Here is a 20,187-nt window from a genome sequence, read left to right as displayed (position 1 = left end):
GATTATAATGTGATTCCAAATGTCACTGAGCTTTTTGTCAAGTTAAAAAAGCCTTAAATCAAAGAGAATTTGGTGCAAGTAAATTATTTTCTGTTCTCAGAAAGCTTGTGGGCAAAGTAGCAATTTTATGAATATGGAAAGGTCTCAAAGTCCTCACTGAAATATATATTTGGATTATTAATAGAAGACAGTAATTGTTTTATCTCTATTTTTACATACAGTACTACTTTTTAACAATTAAGGTAACTTTAACAAGCAATTGAAAAAGCTAAAGGAGTACCCATTAAGGAGTGTGTTATTTCAATGGATCATGTTGGTCAGGATACGAGTTCAAGCACATTAATTATCCCTAACAATGTGCACAAAGATAATGTTTAAAAAAATCACAACAGGATGTCCACAGTATTTCTGGTAATGTATCTATTTACAGAACACAATTAAACCTAGTTGAACAGTTCAGTTCAGTTCAGTCACTCAGTCGTGTCTGACGCTTTGCGACCCCATGGACTGCAGCACGCTAGGCCTCCCTGTCCATTGCCAACTCCCAGAGTTTACCCAAACTCATGTCCATTGAGTCGGTGCTGCCATCCCACCATCTCAATCTCTGTCGTCCCCTTCTCCTCCTGCCTTCAACCTTTCCCAGCGTTAGGGTCCTTTCAAATTGAGTTTGCACAACCACTGGCTGTATGAGACTCCCCGACATGCAGTGTAATTAATACGACCAACCATTTGTGTAACCTTTTCTTCTGTGAAGTGTTTAAAACACCTCTTGTCAGTATACCTTTGGTAATTAGTGGATATTTTCTAGAGCCACTGTTCCGTAGATGTGAAATTACAGCAAAGATTCAAAATATATAGCCAGTTCCAGGAAACGTGTTTCCTCGCTCTGAAACTGACTTTGGTTCATAGATCTTTTTACAGCATTCTAATTCTACCACTCCTCCAAGTAGAGTTTACTTTACTGTGAATAATGAGCTTTCAAAACTTTATGGTGGAGGTTGATTTTTTAAAAAATCTCCAATTTGTTTTCAGAAACTTGTCATAACATTTAATTTACTAACGATAAATATTGTTTCAATTTAAACCCAACTCCTGCTATTTGAATCTCATTTTCCTTTAAAAATGTCTCCAGTTGACACTGGTTTGAAAGTGTGAACCTATAAATAAAAGACACAGTGGATTATAAAGACTCAATTTGTAATTATTGACTGAATTCTCAGAATCCAATTATTTAGAAAGTTGTAATTTACAGAGAACTAATTGGTGGATTTGATTTTCTTTTCAACTTCTTCTGTTCCTTCTTTCCCTTAGCTAGATTTATAGTAACAAGTTAACATTTTTTATCTCCCCCCACCCCCACCCACCACAAGATTTTGGGTCAAATCAGGTAAAGGTCAAATCAGGAGAAACTGCAGAGGAAAGAAATTCTTTGCACATCTTTCTAAATTCATGTTTCACACTTTTTTTTTTCATGCTTAAATACAGTGATATTTTTACAGTTACTCAAACTGGTAAACTTTTTCCAGCCTCAGGGTGCTGCACACAGTTTTCTTTTTCTGGAATGAATTTCTCTTATTCTCAATAGCAATGCTCCATTCCATTTGTTCATGGCGTTTTCCCCAATTTACATGTGTCAGTTGAAGATTTTAACTAGCACCCCCAGAGAATGTATAGTCCTTGAATCCTGGAACTGGAACTTCATTTTTCTCACTACCATATTCTCAGGGATGGAGGGCACACAGTAACAGCTCAAGAGATATTCCTTGAGTCTGAATGGATAAAGAAGGTGTGGATAAAAATATAGTGGAATATATGTGGTATATATATATATGTATATAGTGGAATACCATTCATCCTCAAAAAAGAATGAAATAATGCTATTTGCAGCAACATGGATAGACTTGGAGAGCATCATGCTAAGTGAAATAAAAAGACAGAGAAAGAATACTATTGAATTTACTTATATGTGGAATATAAAATATGGCACAAATGAATCTACCTATGAAACAGAAACAGATTCAGAGACATAGAAAACAAATTTAGGGTTACCAAAGGGAAAAGGTGAGGTGAGGGGGAGATGCGGGGAGGGGTGGATTATTGGTTTGGGATGAGCAGATGGTAACTATTATGTTAATATATAGGATAAATAAATAACAAGGTTCTACTGTATAGCATAGGAAAAAACTATATTCATAGTGGAATCATTTTGCTGTAGAGCATAAATCAACACACATAAATCAATGATTCTTCAATTAAAAAAATAAGAAATATACTACAGGTCAAATTTTATAAAAGAAATATTTGTTGAGTCAAGGACAGGATCTTAACTGTTACATCTTTCTGGCTCCAAAGCATGAAATAAGAGAGCAATAATATCAAGCTCGATCATTTTCTTTTGCTTATTAAAGTGAAGCTTAAACGTTTGGGGAGCCCTTCCACAGTTCTGTCCAGGGTTTGCAGCATCAGCAACTTTTTCCACAGACAGCAAGAAACGGACAGCAAACAGTCACTCTTTTCTTTTCTGTTACCTACAAAAGTCTTTAATACGTTTCATATTTTTCAAAATTATTGTCAAGAAGAACTGGCCAATGCAACAGCTCTCGACACTTTTCTTAACTTATTCACAATTTAAGAATGTTTTCTCAACTTCATTCAGTGCAACTTCAATGTTGCCAGTATGTTTCGAGAGACTCAGAGGTTCTTCCTTGGGTATAAGTGTTATTTTTGCTTACTTGTTGCTTAGATACCAGGATAAAAATAATTTGTAACAGAAAGGGGTGTTCTGCATAGAGAACAAGAAAAAGGTTTTATGCAATATACCCCAGTTACCCCAGAAACAACAGTAAACTGCTTTAGAACAAGGTATGTAGAAATGCATTTAAATGAAGGCAAGTTCCTTTTTTTAGGAGGTTAATGTATACCAAGTGCCTGAAATGCACTAGGCGAAAAACCAAAAGCATCTCACATCCTTGGCCTCTCATCTGCCACTTAGGTGCAAAGTAGGCAATATCCAAAATGTTTTGATCCTGCACCCTTCCCAGACAAAGCCTTTTGAGCACTGCCCTGCGTAGTATGTAAATAACATTTATTTATAAAAATGTACTGCCATTCTGTTTACTAACTTATCAGTCTTAAACCTAGACTTTTAAAAGGAGGGTAAAATGAAATTAATATTTTTAAATCCTTCTAATCATAATTCTTAATCATCAGTTAATATCTCAAGGAACATCAAGAAAGGATTTATTATTAATGAGCAGCTTAAATTCTTGATAAGGTTAATATTTTTTGGCCAATACGTTTTTGGCATTAGTTGGTTTTTTAAAAAAAATTTACAAAGAACAAGGGGCTTTCTTATTGAAAATACTGGGATTACGGGATTGAAAAAGATATATAGAGATCCATATATTGTAAATATTAACAAGTCATATTCTTAACTTTAAAAATGTTTGGATAATATTGGGGCATGATATATTTTAGTATGATTATCCAGAGCTATTAAGCAGTGGTAATTTTAGGAACATGTCATGCTCACCCTTGAAGATGGAAGACTACAAGCCTCTAAAGCTGTCTCGACTCGCTTCCGATCTGCTGAGAACAGGCGGTATATGCTGTGAAGGGAAAGCAGGCCAGGTGAGAGAAGCTGCAGATGCCAGCCGCACACCCCACTCACTCAAACCTCGGCATCCCTCATCCTTAAAGACTTAAAACATAACACTCGCTCCAGCATCAGCATCTGTGCTCTGAAAGATCTATGTGTGTGCTTTTCAAAATCAAAGTGTCTAATAGAAAATTAATATTTTAAGACAATGATGACCCGATTAAAAAACATTGCATTAAAAATGCTTCTAGTATTAAGCTTTAAAATAAATATCTTAACAATTTTGTTTCCTTGCTGCTACCCACTGCTCTGAAAGTGTACATTGTTAATATTATTATTAATAAATAACTTTTTATGAGCAGAAGCTCACTGGTAGCTATCAAAAGTTGGAGGCTTTAATTGAATATGGTCTAGAAATGCACTTTTTTTGGTCAGTGATTTTGCTTTAAAATGTATAACTTAAATAATGGACAGTTTAATAATTTGGGTTTATGGGTTCTATTGAAACATTAGGAAATCTATTACCCGGAAACCACCAGCCCCATGGAGAATCTGGTAGAGCTGAGTTATCCTTGTCTCTTTGAGACAGATTTCATTCTTCAGTTTTCCTTCTTGCCCCTGGCCTGCTTTGTCATGGATGTTCCCTGCCTAACTTCTGTTGACATTTGAGTTTGCAACCCTTGGTTCAAGGCTAGTGTCATCTTGGAAGAAAGAGGCATCACGGTTGACTAGTTTCCATTCCTAGACTAGATCTGAGTCTCAGATGTCCTTTTAGATTTAACAGCAAAGGTCTCCCACCCCTCCACCCCCTTCCTGCCTTGGTGTTCCTTGAAAGTGATGCCACAGGGAAGGAGGAAGCCCAGGAAGCCTCTGTGAGGAAAGCAGCAGCACCGATGCGCACACGGTGCATGTGGGGGCTGGGCGACCCCCCAGCTCCAGGCTCCCATGGACCAGAGCAGAGTCACGGCACAGATTCAGATCTCTGAGGAAACAGAAATGAAAAATAACGGGAATCGCTCACACAGCTTACTTTTTGAGAGGAATGCGTCCTTCTGGAGTGACTTGCAGCTTAAGTTTAGTATACCTGTTGGAGAAGGAGAAAACTGCGTTTAATATTTTTTAAAAAGGCTTTTTATTGAAGAATAAAATGCATAGAAAAAGGCTCTTTCATATGTACAGTTGGCTGAATTTTCACCTATTGTCCAAGTTTCTTCAATCAGCATCCAGCTCAAGAAAAAGAATATTCTTATTTTAATAGAATCCCAGGAGCCCCTCTCATGCCCCTTTCAGAGCTGGTCCCCCAAGAGCAAACCATTATCCTGACTTTAAACATTCAGATTAATTTTTGCACTTCACTTAATAGAATCACACTCTTTTATGGCTTCTTTCACTCAGTATCATGTTTTCAAGATCCATCCATATATTTGCTTTTCACTGTGAATCTTTCACTCTCTTTGCTGTATGGTATTCCATTGTGTGAATATAAAACTGCACTTATCTCTTTCACTGCTTCTGGGTGTGTAGACAAAGAGAAGGCACAGGAGAGCTTACAAACTCTATTGATGAGTATATAAACTGGGACCACCAACTACTCATGCACACAGCCATTCCATTCCTAGCTGTAGATGCTTACAGTGTGTTCCCCAGAAGGCATGCTCTAGAACGACCATGGCAGCTATGCATAGGGAGATGCCTGGTGGAAGTGGACATCTGCAATAGGTATGATGAGCCAACTAGCTGTTTTACTAGCGGTACCGTGCAATGTCTATGAGTCACTTTCCACCAGCATTCTGTGTGGCACGGCAGGTTTTCCAGAATGTCTGTTAGATGAAGACGGTAAGAAGACAATTGAAACAGCAACAAAAAAAGCGGAATAAAGGGAGGAGGAGAGGGGAAGGCATGTAGGAAGGGTCCTGAAGGTGACAAAGTAATGAGGTGAGAGGATGGCGTGAAAGAGCATGTGAGTAAACCTGTGAAGTCCTGGCTAACAGCAAAAGAAATTCATGGAAGAGTATCAGAGAAATGTGGACTGGAGTCTTTGGTTTGGAATGACGGGCATGTCTTACACAAGAGGGAAGACAGAAAGTTATTAAATAAAAACAGAGGACCACCTAGTAATGTTTCCATTTGTGGTTTCGGTTTCAAGGCTTTCCAACCTCCTGAACATCCAGTGTCCAAACTGATCACAACCAGCTTTCCTACTTGCTCATCTGGCAGAAATAATCATTTTCCTTGGTCAAATAAATTTCAGAAAGACTATGTAATTCAAGAGTGATTGGGTACTCCTGATTTGCTTTTTTTCTTTACCTTTTCCTTTTGCTTTTTCCTTTACATTCTTTTTCTCCTTTCTAACAGTTGCTGTGATTGTCTAGAAGGACAGAAATCAGGACATCAGCTCACTGATTTAAGTTGCCTCTATCAGAGATCTCACACTCTGGAGAACTGAGTCCCATATGTTGTTCATTCTCTTCCTCAGATTAATAATTGATACAATGCAGGCAGGTGTAGAGCTGAAGACTCTCTGAGATGAATAATTTTTGATGCTGGGCATAGTTGCCAGGATTTAGAAGTATCTCCTTACTGTGTGTCAAAGGCATTGACATTCAGGCGAGCTCAGTGTAACACAGATATAGGGCTCAGAGGAAAGAGCAATCTTGCTGGAAGTTGTCCAATTCCAAGCAGTGAACCTATCAGTTCTCTAACAAGTCCCAGAGGGAAATTTATGTTTATCAATGTGAGAAGCCAGTGCAGCATAAACAAAAGACTCACAAAGGAGAAAGGAAACTGACTCAGATGAAGCAACACCCTTTGCAATAAAATTAGAGCTACTTACGCCTTTTCCAGAAACGCGTCCCTGGACATGTTTTGGGCCAGCAGATTTGTTGCCAAACTGAAAACCTCATTTGTCCATTCCTGAAAAATGTGAATCACACTTTCATTAGCTTAAATACTGTGCAGTCATTAGACATATGTTTTTAGCGAGGCTACTAGGAAGACAAATTAGTTCAATTTGTATGCCCAAGGGTTTTTTCCCTTTTTTTTCTCTGTTAAAATGACATAATTAAATTCAAATCCCTGAATGACTATTCTTTTCCTAAGGAAATGTTCTTTACTCATGAACAAAATTTTATCTGCTTTTTAAAATACCTACAGATAAGAGAACTGATATATTGCCTTTAATAACCAAGTATCTCTCACTCTTTTCCTTGTATTATAAACACATAGAGAATTTTAAAATGTAGTCAATTATATTTCCAACAGGGCTTACCAGGTGGCGTTATTAGTAAACAACCCACCTGCCTATGCAGGTTTGATCCCTGGGTTGGGAAGTTCCCCTGGAGGATGAAATGGCACCCCACTCCAGTATTCCTGCCTGGAGAATCCCATGGACAGAGGAGCCTGGCAGGCTACAGTCCACAGGGTAGCAAAGAGTTGGATATGACTGAAGCGACTTAGCACATATGCATATTTTCAACATATCTGCAAATAAGATCTTTCTATTTTACTACTCAAGTCAAAACAGCTACACCAGGAAATCTTTAAATGATAATTACAGTTCTAGAAGTCTCTCGACTAGCTGCAGTCCCAGTGTCAGACAATACTCAGTACAGTTCCCTCCCCTCAGCTCTGTCCATTTCTTCAGTCCAGTTCAGTCGCTCAGTCATGTCTGACTCTTTGCGACCCCATGAATCACAGCATGCCAGGCCTCCCTGTCCATCACCAACTCCCGGAGTTCACTCAAACTCATGTCCATCAAGTCGGTGATGCCATCCAGCCATCTCATTCTCTGTCGTCCCCTTCTCCTCCCACCCCCAGTCCCTCCCAGCATCAGAGTCTTTTCCAGTGAGTCAACTCGTCGCATGAAGTGGCCAAAGTATTGAAGTTTCAGCTTCAGCATCAGTCCTTCCAATGAACACCCAGGATTGATCTCCTTTAGAATGGACTGGTTGGATCTCCTTGCAGGCCAAGGGACTCTCAAGAGTCTTCTCCAGCACCACAGTTCAAAACCATCCATTCTTTGGAGATCAGCCTTCTTCACAGTCCAACTCTCACATCCATACATGAGCACTGAAAAAACCATAGCCTTGACTAGACGGACCTTTGTTGGCAAAGTAATGTCTCTGTTTTTTAATATACTATCTATGTTGGTCATAACTTTCTTTCCAAGGAATAAGCGTCTTTTAATTTCATGGCTGCAATCAGCATCCACAGTCCATTCCTTACTGCTGCCCTAATGCCAATCCCTACCTTACACCATCCACCTCTGATTTCTCTTGGCATCCAAAAAAAAAAAAAAGCAAAAGAACAAATCTACAAAAAATGTTGACATTCCATTCTGGGTGATGATTTGGAACACTTAACATTTTGGGCTAGAAAAAAGTCTCTAAGAGAAAATGAGATAAGAACTAAGAAATGTAATCATCTGATGTTTTAGTTGACTTGGCTCCCTCTTCAATGTTCAACAGCTTTTCTGTCTAATTTTGTTATTTCTACTATAGTTTTTATTGTTATTTTGTGTTTTGCCTCCTGGTTTATGATAATATGCAAATAATATGCCATCATGTAACAGAAACAATTGATGTAAAACCTGGGTTACCTAGTGATGGGGGAGTGAAAGGGATACTCTAAGCAGAGTTTTGTGTGTTTGTTTTTATTTTAAAATATTGAGTTTATTTTAAAAAATCAACACAATATAAACTGCCACACAAATAGTTATCAATGACAGACACTCCTACCCATTCAAGTATCAGTTCAGTTCAGTTCAGTTCGGTCGCTCAGTCATGTCCGACTCTGCGACCCCATGAATCACAGCACGCCAGGCCTCCCTGTCCACCACCAACTCCCAGAGTTCACTCAAACTCATGTCCATCGAGTAGCTGATGCCATCCAGCCATCTCATTCTCTGTTGTCCCTATCTCCTCCTGCCCCCAATCCCTCCCAGCATCAGAGTCTTTTCCAGTGAGTCAACTCGTCGCATGAGGTGGCCAAAGTATTGGACTTTCAGCTTTAGCATCAGTCCTTCCAATGAACACCCAGGATTGATCTCCTTTAGAATGGACTGGTTAGATCTCCTTGCAGTCCAAGGGACTCTCAAGAGTCTTCTCCAGCACCACAGTTCAAAAGCATCAATTCTTCGGCAATCAGCTTTCTTCACAGTCCAACTCTCACATCCATACATGACCACGGGAAAAACCATAGCCTTGACTAGACAGACCTTGGTTGGCATAGATATGTTAAATTAAATTAAAGATCTTTAATTCTCTTGAAAGTCCCCTGGACTGCAAGGAGATCCAACCTGTCCATCCTAAAGGAACTCAATCCTGAATATTCATTGGAAGGACTGATGCTGAAGCTGAAACTCCAATACTTGGGCCACCTGATGTGAAGAACTGACTCATTGGAAAAGACCCTGATGCTGGGAAAGATTGAAGGTGGGAGGAGAAGGGGATGACAGAGGATGAGATGGTTGGATGACATCACCGAATCAATGGACATAAGTTTGAGTAAACTCCGGGAGTTGGTGATGGACAGGGAAGCCTGGTGTGCTGCAGTCCATGGGGTCACAAAGAGTCTGAAAGAACTGAGCCACTGAACTTAACTGAACTGAATTTTCCTTGACCATAAAGAAAGCTGAGCACTGAAGAATTGATGCTTTTCAACTGTGGTGTTGGAGAAGACTCTTGAGACTCCCTGGGACTGTAAGGAGATCCAATCAGTCAATCCTAAAGGAAATCAATCCTGAATATTCATTGGAAGGACTGATGTTGAATCTGAAGCTCTGATTCAGTAAGTTTGGCCCCATGATGTGAGAACTGACTGATTGGAAGAGAACTGACTGATTGGAAAAGAATTGACTACAGTGTGGTGTGCTGCAGTCCAAGAGTTGGATATGACTGAGCAACTGAACTGAGCTGAATTTTCCCTGAAGCCTTCTAAATTCTAAAGTTATATAAAATTAAGCAAAAAACATTCACATTAAGCACAGATCAATTTTGCACAAATAAGTGTGATCAAGCCACTTATATTATCACCTGAAATAACTTGGACTTCAAGGAAAAATCTCAGATAACAGCACCACATGTTCTGTAAAAAGAACATTATTCTATGGGTTATAACTTACTGGCAGAATTTAGTGAGAATGGGGAGTAGCCTAAAATGAATTAGAAAAAAATGAAGGGAAGTTGTAACAAGAAAAGTAGAGTTGGGGGAAAAAAAATTAAAAAAGTGGACTTCTGGGGTCGTCCACTGGTTAAGACTCCATGCTTTTACTGAAGGAGGTGTGGGTTCTATCCTTGGACCAGGAACTAAGATTATGCATGCTGTGGGGTGCAGTTAAAATAATAATAATAACAATAGAGTTGACATGAGAGTATAGAAAGCATTTAATGTCTGTTTAGTGTTTTGGAGAGAATTTGGCAAAAAATATAATATCATTCTTTCAGGGTGAAGGTAGAGAGAGCCAGGGTTAGACAGTGGGTTAAGGAGGTTATGTGGCAGCCAATGCAGATGGATTTGAGGCTGAGAAACGAGGCAGAGGGGGCTCAATTATGAAGCTGTCCCAGTCCAGGTGAGAAGGATTGATACTCTACAGATTGCTGGAGGGCTTGGGGAAGACAGTACAGAAGAGCTCTGTAAACTTGATGGACACAGAAAAAACCTTTGGAATAACTATTAATAGCTTTAAAATAAAATGTCCTCACATTAGATTATTTTAAACTAAGAGTAATAATCACTGCCACTGATTTTCAAAATATGTTTCTGGTATAATACTCAATATTTTTCAGGTTAGGGATCAAACTGTAGACTTTTCCAACGTCAAGGCAGCCTTGTGTGTGTGCGTGTGTTAGTTGCTCAGTCATGTCTGACTCTGCAACCCCATGGGCTGTAGCCTGTCAATTCCTCTGTCCATGCAATCATCCAGGTAAGAATACTAGAGTGGGTTGTCATTTCCTTCTCCAGGGGATCTTCCCAACACAGGGATCAAACCCAGGTTTCCCACATTGCAGGCAGATTCTTTTTCACCATCTCAACCACCAGGGAAGTCCATGCAACCTTATGCACTGGTAAAATTAGTTATAATTGAGGGCAGTGTAACATTTTGTATATTTACTGGGGGCCGATTGCACATCAGAAATAGGTACAGTGAAGGTATTACGAAGAGCTAGGGACATTTAATTTGGTCTGATATTTAAGGTTGAAAGCTAAGATCTCTATTACATTCAGTTCAATAGAAATATAATGGGAAGTATACAAATAATTTTAAATTTCCAGTAGCTACTTTTTTAAAAGGTAGAAAAAAACAGGTGAAATAAATTGAATAATAAATTTTATTTAATCCAATATTTCAAACATATTATTTGCCATATAATCAACATAAGATTATTGTGCTATTTTCTTTTTTTCTTATGCACTTGATCTTTGAAATGAGGTATGCATTCTGCACTTACAGCCCATCTTAATTTGCACTGGCATCCTTTCAAGGGTTCAACAGCCACACATAGTTGGGGGTTGTGGCTGCATTATTGGTCAGCACATGTCTTCCAGATCCTTTGCTCTTTGTATGGGTTCTTTATAAAGCCAGTTGAAGGACTGCATCATCACCACATTCACTGAACAGCCACAGCTCATTCAGAAAGTAAGGCATAATTTATTTCATCACATTCTCAGAATGTGAGCGTCTAAATTTCCAAGTGTGGAATTTCTCAAATCCACTGATTTCCTGTAGCCTTTTGAGGCATGCAGATCTGATCCAGCCTGAATCAAAGACTCAGGGACTCAAGCAGTGACCAAGACAACTTTAGAAACAACACAATCCTTGGCTAGGCACTGGTGTCAGTCCATATCATAGTGAGCTGAAACAGCATGGTGTGTTGCAGTCCATGGGGTCACAGAGAGTGGGACATGATTTAGCAACTGCACAACAAAAAAACAGCACGTGTTTACTTTGGGCTCCCCAGACCCTGAGACAGGATTTAGGAGAAATGGGTTTATTATGAAGTGTTCTTGGGCAACATTATCAGGAAGTGAGCACGGCTGGGAAGGGAAGAGGCAGAAGGGTGAAGTACCAAGCAAACTCCGCAGATCGTAATTTTGGTGTAATTCTTCCCTGTGCAGAACACTATCAAAACTTGAACTTTCTGATGAGCAGAAAGAGAGCTGGAGTTTAAAGATCCCTGTTCCTAATCCTTTTGGAGGGCACAAACAAAATTTTGTGCACACCAGGACCCAGGAGAAAGGATCAGTGACCGGACAAGAGACTGACCCAGACTTGCTGGGAGTGTCTAAAAGTCTCCGGTGGAGGCGTGGGTCAGTGGTGGCCTGCTGCAGGGTCAGGGGCACTGAGTGCAGCAGAGCATGCCTGGGCCTTTTGAAGGAGGGCGACATTATCGACATTACCTCCACCAGAGTTTGGCCTCATGTCAAATTACAGGGAGTGAAAGCAGCCCTACCCATCAACAGAAAGATGGATTACAGATTTACTGAGCACGGCCCCATCCGTTAGAACAACACCCAGTTTCCCCCTCAGTCAGTCTCTCCCATCAGGAAGTCTTCATACGCTTCTTATCCTTCTCCATCAGAGGGCAGACAGCCTGAAGACCCCAATCACAGAAAACTAACCAATCTGATCACATGGACCACAGCCCTGTCTAACTCAATGAAATTATGAGCCATGACATATAGGGCCACCCAAGACAGACGGGCCATGGTGGAGAGTTCTGAAAAAATGTGGTCCACTGGAGAAGGGAACGGCAAACCACTTCAGTATTCTTGCCTTGAGAACCCCATGAACAGTATGAAAAGGCAAAAAGATAAGACGATGAAAGATGAACTGCCCAGATTGGCAGGTGCCCTAAATGCTACTGGAGAAGAATGGAGAAATAACACCAGAAAGAATGAAGAGATGGAGCCAAAGCAAAAACAACACCCAGTTGTGGATGTGACTGGTGATGGAAGCAAAGTCTGATGTTGAAAAGAGCAATATTGCATAGGAACCTGGAATGTTAGGTCCTGAATCAAGGCAAATTGGAAGTGGTCAAACAGAAGATGGCAGGAGTGAACATTGACATTTTAGGAATCAGTGAACTAAAATGGACTAGAATGGGTGAATTTAACTCAGATGATATTTATATATACTACTGTGGGCAAAAATCCCTTAGAAGAAATGGAGTAGCCACCATAGTCAACCAGAGTCCAAAATGCAGTACTTGGATGCAATCTCAAAAATGACAAAATGATCTCTGTTCATTTCCAAGGAAAACAATTCAAAATCACAGTAATACAAGTCTATAGCCTGACCAGTAATACTGAAGAAGCTGCAGCTGAATGGTTCTATGAAGACCTGCAAGACCTACTAGAATAATACCCAAAAAAGATGTCCTTTTCATAATAGGGGACTGGAAAGCAAAAGTAGGAACTCAAGAAATACTAGAGTAATGGGAAAATTTGGCCTTGGAGTACAGAAAGAAGCAGGGCAAAGGCTAATAGAGTTTTGCCAAGAGAATGCACTGGTCATAGCAAACAGCTCCTTCCAACAACACAAGAAAAGACTCAACTGTGGACATCACCACACGGTTAACACCAAAATCATATTGATTATATTCTTTGCAGCCAAAGATGAAGAAGCTCGATACAGTCAGCAAAAACAAGACCAGGAGCTGACTGTGGCTCAGATCATGAGCCAAATTCAGGCTCAAATTAAGGAAAGTAGGGAAAACCACTAGGCCATTCAGGTATGACCTAAATCAAATCCCTTATGATTATACAGTGGAAGTGACAGATTCAAGGGACTAGATTTGATAGACAGAGTGCCTGAAGAACTATGAACAGAGTTTTGTGACATTGTACAGGAGGCAGTAATCAAGACCATCCCCAAGGAAAAGAAACGCAGAAAGGCAAAATGGTTGTCTAAGGAGGCCTTACAAATAGCTGTAAAAAGAAGAGAAGTCAAAGACAAAGGAGAAAAGGAAAGGTATTCCCATTTGAATGCAGAGTTCCAAAGAATAGCAAGGAGAGATTAAAAAAACCTTCTTCAGTGATCAATTCAAAGAAATAGAAGAAACGATAGAATGGGAAAGACTAGAGGTCTCTTCAAGAAAATTAGAGATACCAAGGGAAAATTTCATGCAAAGATGGGCACAATAAAGGACAGAAATGGTATGGACCTAACAGAAGCAGAAGATATTAAGAAGAGGTGGCAAGAATACACAGAAGAGCTATACAAAAAGATCTTCACAACCCAGATAATCATGATGGTGTGATCACTCACCTAGAGCCAGATATCCTGGAATGTCTAGTCAAGTAGACCTTAGGAAGCATCACTGTAAACAAAGCTACTGGAGGTGATGGAATTCCCATTGAGCTAGTTCAAATCTTAAAAGATGATGCTGCGAAAGTGCTGCACTCAATATGCCAGAAAATCTGGAAAGCTCAACTGTGTCCACAAGACTGGAAAAGGTCAGTTTTCATTCCAATCCCATAGAAAGGCAATGCCAAAGAATGCTCAAACTACCGCACAATTGCACTCATCTCAAAGCTAGCAAAGTAATGCTCAAAATTCTCCAAGCCAGGCTTCAAGAGTACATGAACCATGAACATCCAGATGTTCAGGCTGGATTCAGAAAAGGCAGAGGAACCAGAGATCAAATTGCCAACATCCACTGGATCATCGAAAGAGCAAGAGAGTTCCAGAAAAACATCTACTTCTGCTTTATTGACTATGCCAAAGACTTTGACTGTGTGGATCACAACAAACTGTGGAAAATTCTTAAAGAGATGGGAATACCAGACCACCTGTCCTGCCTCCTGAGAAATCTGTATGGAGGTCAAGAGCAACAGTTAGAACTGGACATGGAACAACAAACTGGTTCTCCATTAGGAAAGGAATATGTCAAGGTTGTCTACTGTCACCCTGCTTATTTAAGTTATATGCAGAGTACATCATGAGAAATGCTGGGCTGGATGAAGCACAAGCTGGAATCAAGATTGTTGGGAGTAATATTAACAACCTCAGATATGCAGATAGCACCACCCTTATGGCAGAAAGTGAAGAAGAACTAAAGAGCCTCTTTATGAAAGTGAAAGAAGAGAGTGAAAAAGTTTGCCTAAAACTCAACATTCAGAAAACTAAGATCATGGCATCTGGTCCCATCACTTCATGGCAAATAGATGGGGAGACAATGGAAACAGTGACAGACTTTATTTTTGGGGGGTTCCAAATCACTGCAGATGTTGACTGCAGCCATCAAATTAAAAGACACTTGCTTCTTGGAAGAAAAGATATGACCAACATAGACCGCACATCAAAAATCAGAGATATTAGTTTGTCAGCAAAGGTCAATCTAGTCAAAGCTATGGTTTTTCCAATAGTCATGAATGGATGTGAGAGTTGGACCATAAAGAAAACTGAGTGCTGAAGAATTGATGCTTTTGAACTGTGATGTTGGAGAAGACTCTTGAGAGTCCCCTGGACTCTCTGAGGGTGAGTGATTCAACCAAGGTGATCCAACCAGTCCATCCTAAAGGAAACCAGTCCTGAATATTCATTGGAAGGACTGATGCTGAAGCTGAAACTCCAATGCTTTGGCCACCTGATGGGAAGAACTGACTCACTGGAAAAGACTAATGCTGGGAAAGATTGAAGGTAGGAGGAGAAGGGGATGACAGAGGATGAAGTGGTTGGATGGCATCAACGACTCGACGGACATGAGTTTGAGCAAGCTTCAGGAGTTGGTGATGGACAGGGAAGCCTGGCATGCTACAGTCCTTGCGGTCGCAAAGTCAGACACAGCTGAGCGACTGGACTGAACTGTACTATGCCTGTCAGTCTTGGGTTAGGGCTGCTGAAGGAGATCGCAATACCCAGGCCTTCCGTGCTTTTCTTGATAGCAAAGGGGGTTCTGGCCTCCAGAGGGCACAGCCAACAAAAAGACATGGGTGCAGATTGTTGAAAGTTAAAGCCAGTCCCCACAGAGGTGTTGTGTGTGAATTGGTGAAAGGGTTGGAGGGGATCTGGGCAGATCACTTCTATGGGCAGCAGCAGGATAACAAATTCCAGGACACTTGTGTACCAGAAGTAGCTACGTTGTGTAAATGGGAGATGGGTAACCACAGGATCAGAGAACTGGCTCACACAGGTTCTGGAACCAGGCTTCTCAGACTTTCATGTGCATACAGATCACTTAAACAATGATTCTTGTTGTTGTGTAGATAGATGCTGATGTGTATACTGGGGACTGGAGGCAGAGAATCCACATCCCAGGGGAGGGCCATGCTGGAAGCCCTGACTGAAAACTTGATAGAAATGTTGTACTTTAAGCTCCACACCAAATCATCTGATTCAAACTCTGCATTTTCCCAAGAAACCTGAATATATTTCATGCATGTTAAAGTTTAAGCATTCTTCTGGGCCAGAGGCAGCACTTTGAGGAGCAACCTGCTCCAGGACCTGACTTAGGAAGCATTACTCTAATCTTTGTCTACTTGCTTCCCAAGCAAAGAAGGAAATTATTTTGGCTATTAGCTTTAGAATAACCCAAAAGCCCTGCCAGCTGTATTAAGAACAATGTGGCTAAGAAGTGTGGCCAAAGCAGCTTAGAGCAGCCTTGGCTTATCATGAGATTTTGACACAGTCTTTGCTTCAGGGTAGATGGATCCCACTCTGGCAGTGTTCTCATAAATCCAGTGCTGGGCCCTAGTTAGAATAGCTTTTGAAGGATGGCTTCTTATTTAATCTGGAGGATCTGTATTTCAACTTTCAAAGGCAAAGTTCTGATGATTACCACTAAGCTGGGTTCAGCCCCTGCTGTCTAAATCCTGAAGCTCTTTAAGTTTTCTGCCTTAGGATCAATCTCTTTTCCTGATGAGGACTACAGAGGCCTGAGCTAGAGAAAACAGATGTAAAGATCACCTGTCATGGAATTTCATCTGGAGTTTAAAGGCATGTATTCTGTAAGATGACTTCTGCAATTCCCTCACCCTGGGGTCGTTACTGAGATCCCAGTCCTGACACTATTAAGTTTTCCAAACCTGTCATAAAGTTGTTGTTCAATCGATCAGTCACATCCGACTCTTTGCCACATGAACTGCAGTGTGCCAGACTCCTCTGTCCTCCACTGTCTCCCAGAGTTCACCCAGATTCCTGTCCATTGAATCAGTGATGTTATCTGACCATCTCATCCTCTGCTGCGCCTTTCTCCTTTCGCCTTCAATCTTTCTAAGCATCAGGGTCTTTTCCAATGAGTTGTAGTCATGCTTCCTAAGGCGACTTGATTTCACACTCTGGGATGTCTTGCTCTAGGCGGATGACCACATCATTGTGGTTATCTGGGTCATTAAGACCTTTTCTACATCATTCTTCTGTGTATTCCTGACTCCTCTTCTCAATGTCTTCTGCATCTGTGAGCTCCTTACTGTCTCTGTCCTTTATCGTGCCCATCCTTGCATGCAATATTCCCTTGATAGCTCCAGCTTTCTTGAAGGGATTTTTACTCTTTCTCATTTAATTGTTTCCCTCTGTTTCTTTGGAGTGGTTATTTAAGAAGGCTCTCTTATCTCTCCTTGCTATTGTGTGGAACTGCATTCAGTTTGGTACACCTTTCCCTTTCTTTCTTGCCTTTTGCGTCACAAAGTTACTATACTTTTATTTCTAAAGTTATTTCAGTTCTGTCATTCTTGCCACAGGATTTATGTGTTTGCTTAATATTACTAACAATTGTTTCACAATGTTCAGTGACTCTCATTGGTATTGTTTAAGTATTTACTAAGTACCGAGGCACCTACTATTTACTCATTTTTTCCTTTTTTTAAATTTCACAACATTATATTGATTGGTTTTCCCATACATTGACATGAATCCGCCCCAGGTGTACATGAGTTCCCCTTTCCATACCCCCCTCCCACCTCTCTCCTCCCCTTATCCTCCCTCTGGGTCATCCCTGTGCACCAGCCCTGAGCATCCTGTATCATGCGTCGAACCTGGACTGGTGATTCATTTCACATATGATAATATACATGTTTCAATGCCATTCTCCCAAATCATCACACCCTCGCCCTCTCCCACAGAGTCCCAAAGACTTCTATACACCTGTGTCTCTTTTGCTGTCTCGTATACAGGTTATCATTTCCATCTTTCTAAATTCCATATATATGTGTTAGTATACTGTATTGGTGTTTTTCTTTCTGGCTTATTTCACTCTGTATAATAGGCTCCAATTTCATCCACCTCATTAGAACTGATTCAAATGCATTCTTTTTAATGGCTGAGTAATACTCCATTGTGTAAATGTACCAAAGCTTCCTTATCCATTCGTCTGCAGATGGACATCTGGGTTGCTTCCATGTCCTGGCTATTATAAACAGTGCTGCGATGAACACTGGGGGTACATGTGTCTCTTTCAATTCTGGTTTCCTCGGTGTGTATGCCCAGGAGTGCGATTGCTGGATCATATGGCAGTTCTATTTCCAGTTTTTTGAGGAATCGCCACACTGTTCTCCATAGTGGCTGTACTAGTTTGCATTCCCACCAACAGTGTAAGAGGGTTCCCTTCTCTCCACACCCTCTCCAGCATTTATTGCATGTAGACTTTTGGATAGCAGCCATTCTGACTGGTGTGAGATGGTATCTCATTGTGGTTTTGATTTGCATCTCTCTGATTATGAGGGATGTTGAGCATTTTTTTATGTGTTTGTTAGCCATCTTTATGTCTTCTTTGGAGAAATGTCTGTTTAGTTCTTTGGCCCATTTTTTGATTGGGTCGTTTATTTTTCTGGAGTTGAGCTGAAGGAGCTGCTTGTATATTTTGGAGATTAATTCTTTGTCAGTTGTTTCATTTACTATTATTTTCTCCCATTCTAAAGGCTGTCTTTTCACCTTGCTTATAGTTTCCTTTGCTGTGCAGAAGCTTTTGATTTTAATTAGGTCCCATTTGTTTATTTTTGCTTTTATTTCCAATATTCTAGGAGGTGGGTCATGGAGGATTCTGCTGTGATTTATGCCGGAGAGTGTTTTGCCTATGTTCTCCTCTAGGAGTTTTATAGTTTCTGGTCTTACATTTAGATCTTTAATCCATTTTGAGTTTATTTTTGTGTATGGTGTTAGGAAGTGTTCTAGTTTCATTCTTTTACAAGTGGCTGACCAGTTTTCCCAGCACTACTTGTTAAAGAGACTGTCTTTTCTCCATTTAATATTCTTGTCTTCTTTTTCAAAGATAAGGTGTCCATAAGTGCGTGGATTTATCTCTGGGCTTTCTATTTTGTTCCATTGATCTATATTTCTGTCTTTATGCCAGTACCATACTGTCTTGATGACTGTGGCTTTGTAGTAGAGCCTGAAGTCTGGCAGGTTGATTCCCCCAGTTCCATTCTTCTTCCTCAAGATTGCTTTGGCTATTCAAGGTTTTTTGTATTTCCATACAAATTGTGAGATTATCTGTTCTAGCTCTGTGAAAAATATCGTTGGTAGCTTGATAGGGATTGCATTGAATGTATAAATTACTTTGGGGAGTATACTCATTTTCACAATATTTATTCTTCCAATCCACGAACACGGTATATTTCTCCATCTATGAGTGTCCTCTTTGATTACTTTCACCAGTGTTTTATAGTTCTCTATGTACAGGTCTTTTGTTTCTTTAGGTAGATATATTCCTAAGTATTTTATTCTTTTTGTTGCAACAGTGAATGGAATAGTTTCCTTAATTTTTCTTTCTATTTTCTCATTATAGGTGTATAGGAATGCAAGGGATTTCTGTGTGTTGATTTTACATCCTGCAACTTTACTGTATTCATTGATTACCTCTAGTAGTTTTCTGGTAGAATCTTTAGGGTTTTCTGTGTAGAGGATCGTGTCATCGGCAAACAGTGAAAGTTTTACTTCTTCTTTTCCAAATTGGATTCCTTTTATGTCTTTTTCCGCTCTGATTGCTGTGGCCAAAACTTCCAGAACTATGTTGAATAGTAGTGGTGAGAGTGGGCACCCTTGTCTTGTTCCTGACTTTAGGGGAAATGCTTTCAGTTTTTCACCATTGAGGATGTTTGCTGTGGGTTTGTCATATATAGCTTTTATTATGCTGAGGTATGTTCCTTCTATTCCTACCTTCTGGAGGGTTTTTATCATAAATGGATGTTGAATTTTGTCGAAGGCTTTCTCTGCATCTATTGAGATAATCATATGCTTTTATTTTTCAGTTTGTTAATGTGGTGTATTACATTGATTGATTTGTGGATATTGAAGAATCCTTGCATTCCTGGGATAAAGCCCAGTTGGTCATGACGTAGATCTTCTTAATGTGTTGTTGGATTCTGATTGCTAGGATTTTGTTAAGGATTTTTGCATCTATGTTCATCAGTGATATTGGCCTGTAGTTTTCTTTTTTTGTGGGATCTTTACCAGGTTTTGGGATTAGGGTGATGGTGGCCTCATAGAATGAGTTTGGAAGTTTCCCTTCCTCAGCAATTTTCTGGAAGAGTTTGAGTAGAATAGGTGTTAGCTCTTCTCTAAATTTTTGGTAGAATTTAGCTGTGAAGCCATCTGGACCTGGGCTTTTGTTTGCTGAAGGATTTCTGATTACAGCTTCTATTTCCGTGCTTGT

The 20,187-nt window shown here is 40.1% G+C and overlaps 1 protein-coding gene across 3 annotated transcripts in view; it reads right to left on the bottom strand.

Annotated features, from left to right (window-relative positions):
* PLCB1 (phospholipase C beta 1) overlaps positions 1-20,187 on the bottom strand; it is an 861,253-nt gene that overhangs the window by 245,872 nt on the left and 595,194 nt on the right. For all 3 annotated transcript variants that reach the window (XM_055426796.2, XM_055426800.2, XM_088844294.1), the window contains exons 5-7: positions 6,432-6,511; positions 4,629-4,682; positions 3,533-3,608 (exon numbers count right to left, since the gene is read on the bottom strand). In XM_055426796.2, coding sequence (XP_055282771.1) covers positions 3,533-3,608; positions 4,629-4,682; positions 6,432-6,511 — 210 coding nt within the window. The remainder of the gene's footprint in view (positions 1-3,532; positions 3,609-4,628; positions 4,683-6,431; positions 6,512-20,187) is intronic.

This window comes from Moschus berezovskii, chromosome 15 (assembly GCF_049115385.1).
Source record: "Moschus berezovskii isolate FMDL1 chromosome 15, NW_MosBer_1.0, whole genome shotgun sequence".
In the NCBI taxonomy this organism is placed as follows: Eukaryota; Metazoa; Chordata; class Mammalia; order Artiodactyla; family Moschidae; genus Moschus; species Moschus berezovskii.
The sequence above is the reverse complement of the archived record's forward strand: the minus strand, read 5'-3'. Positions and strand labels throughout refer to the sequence as shown.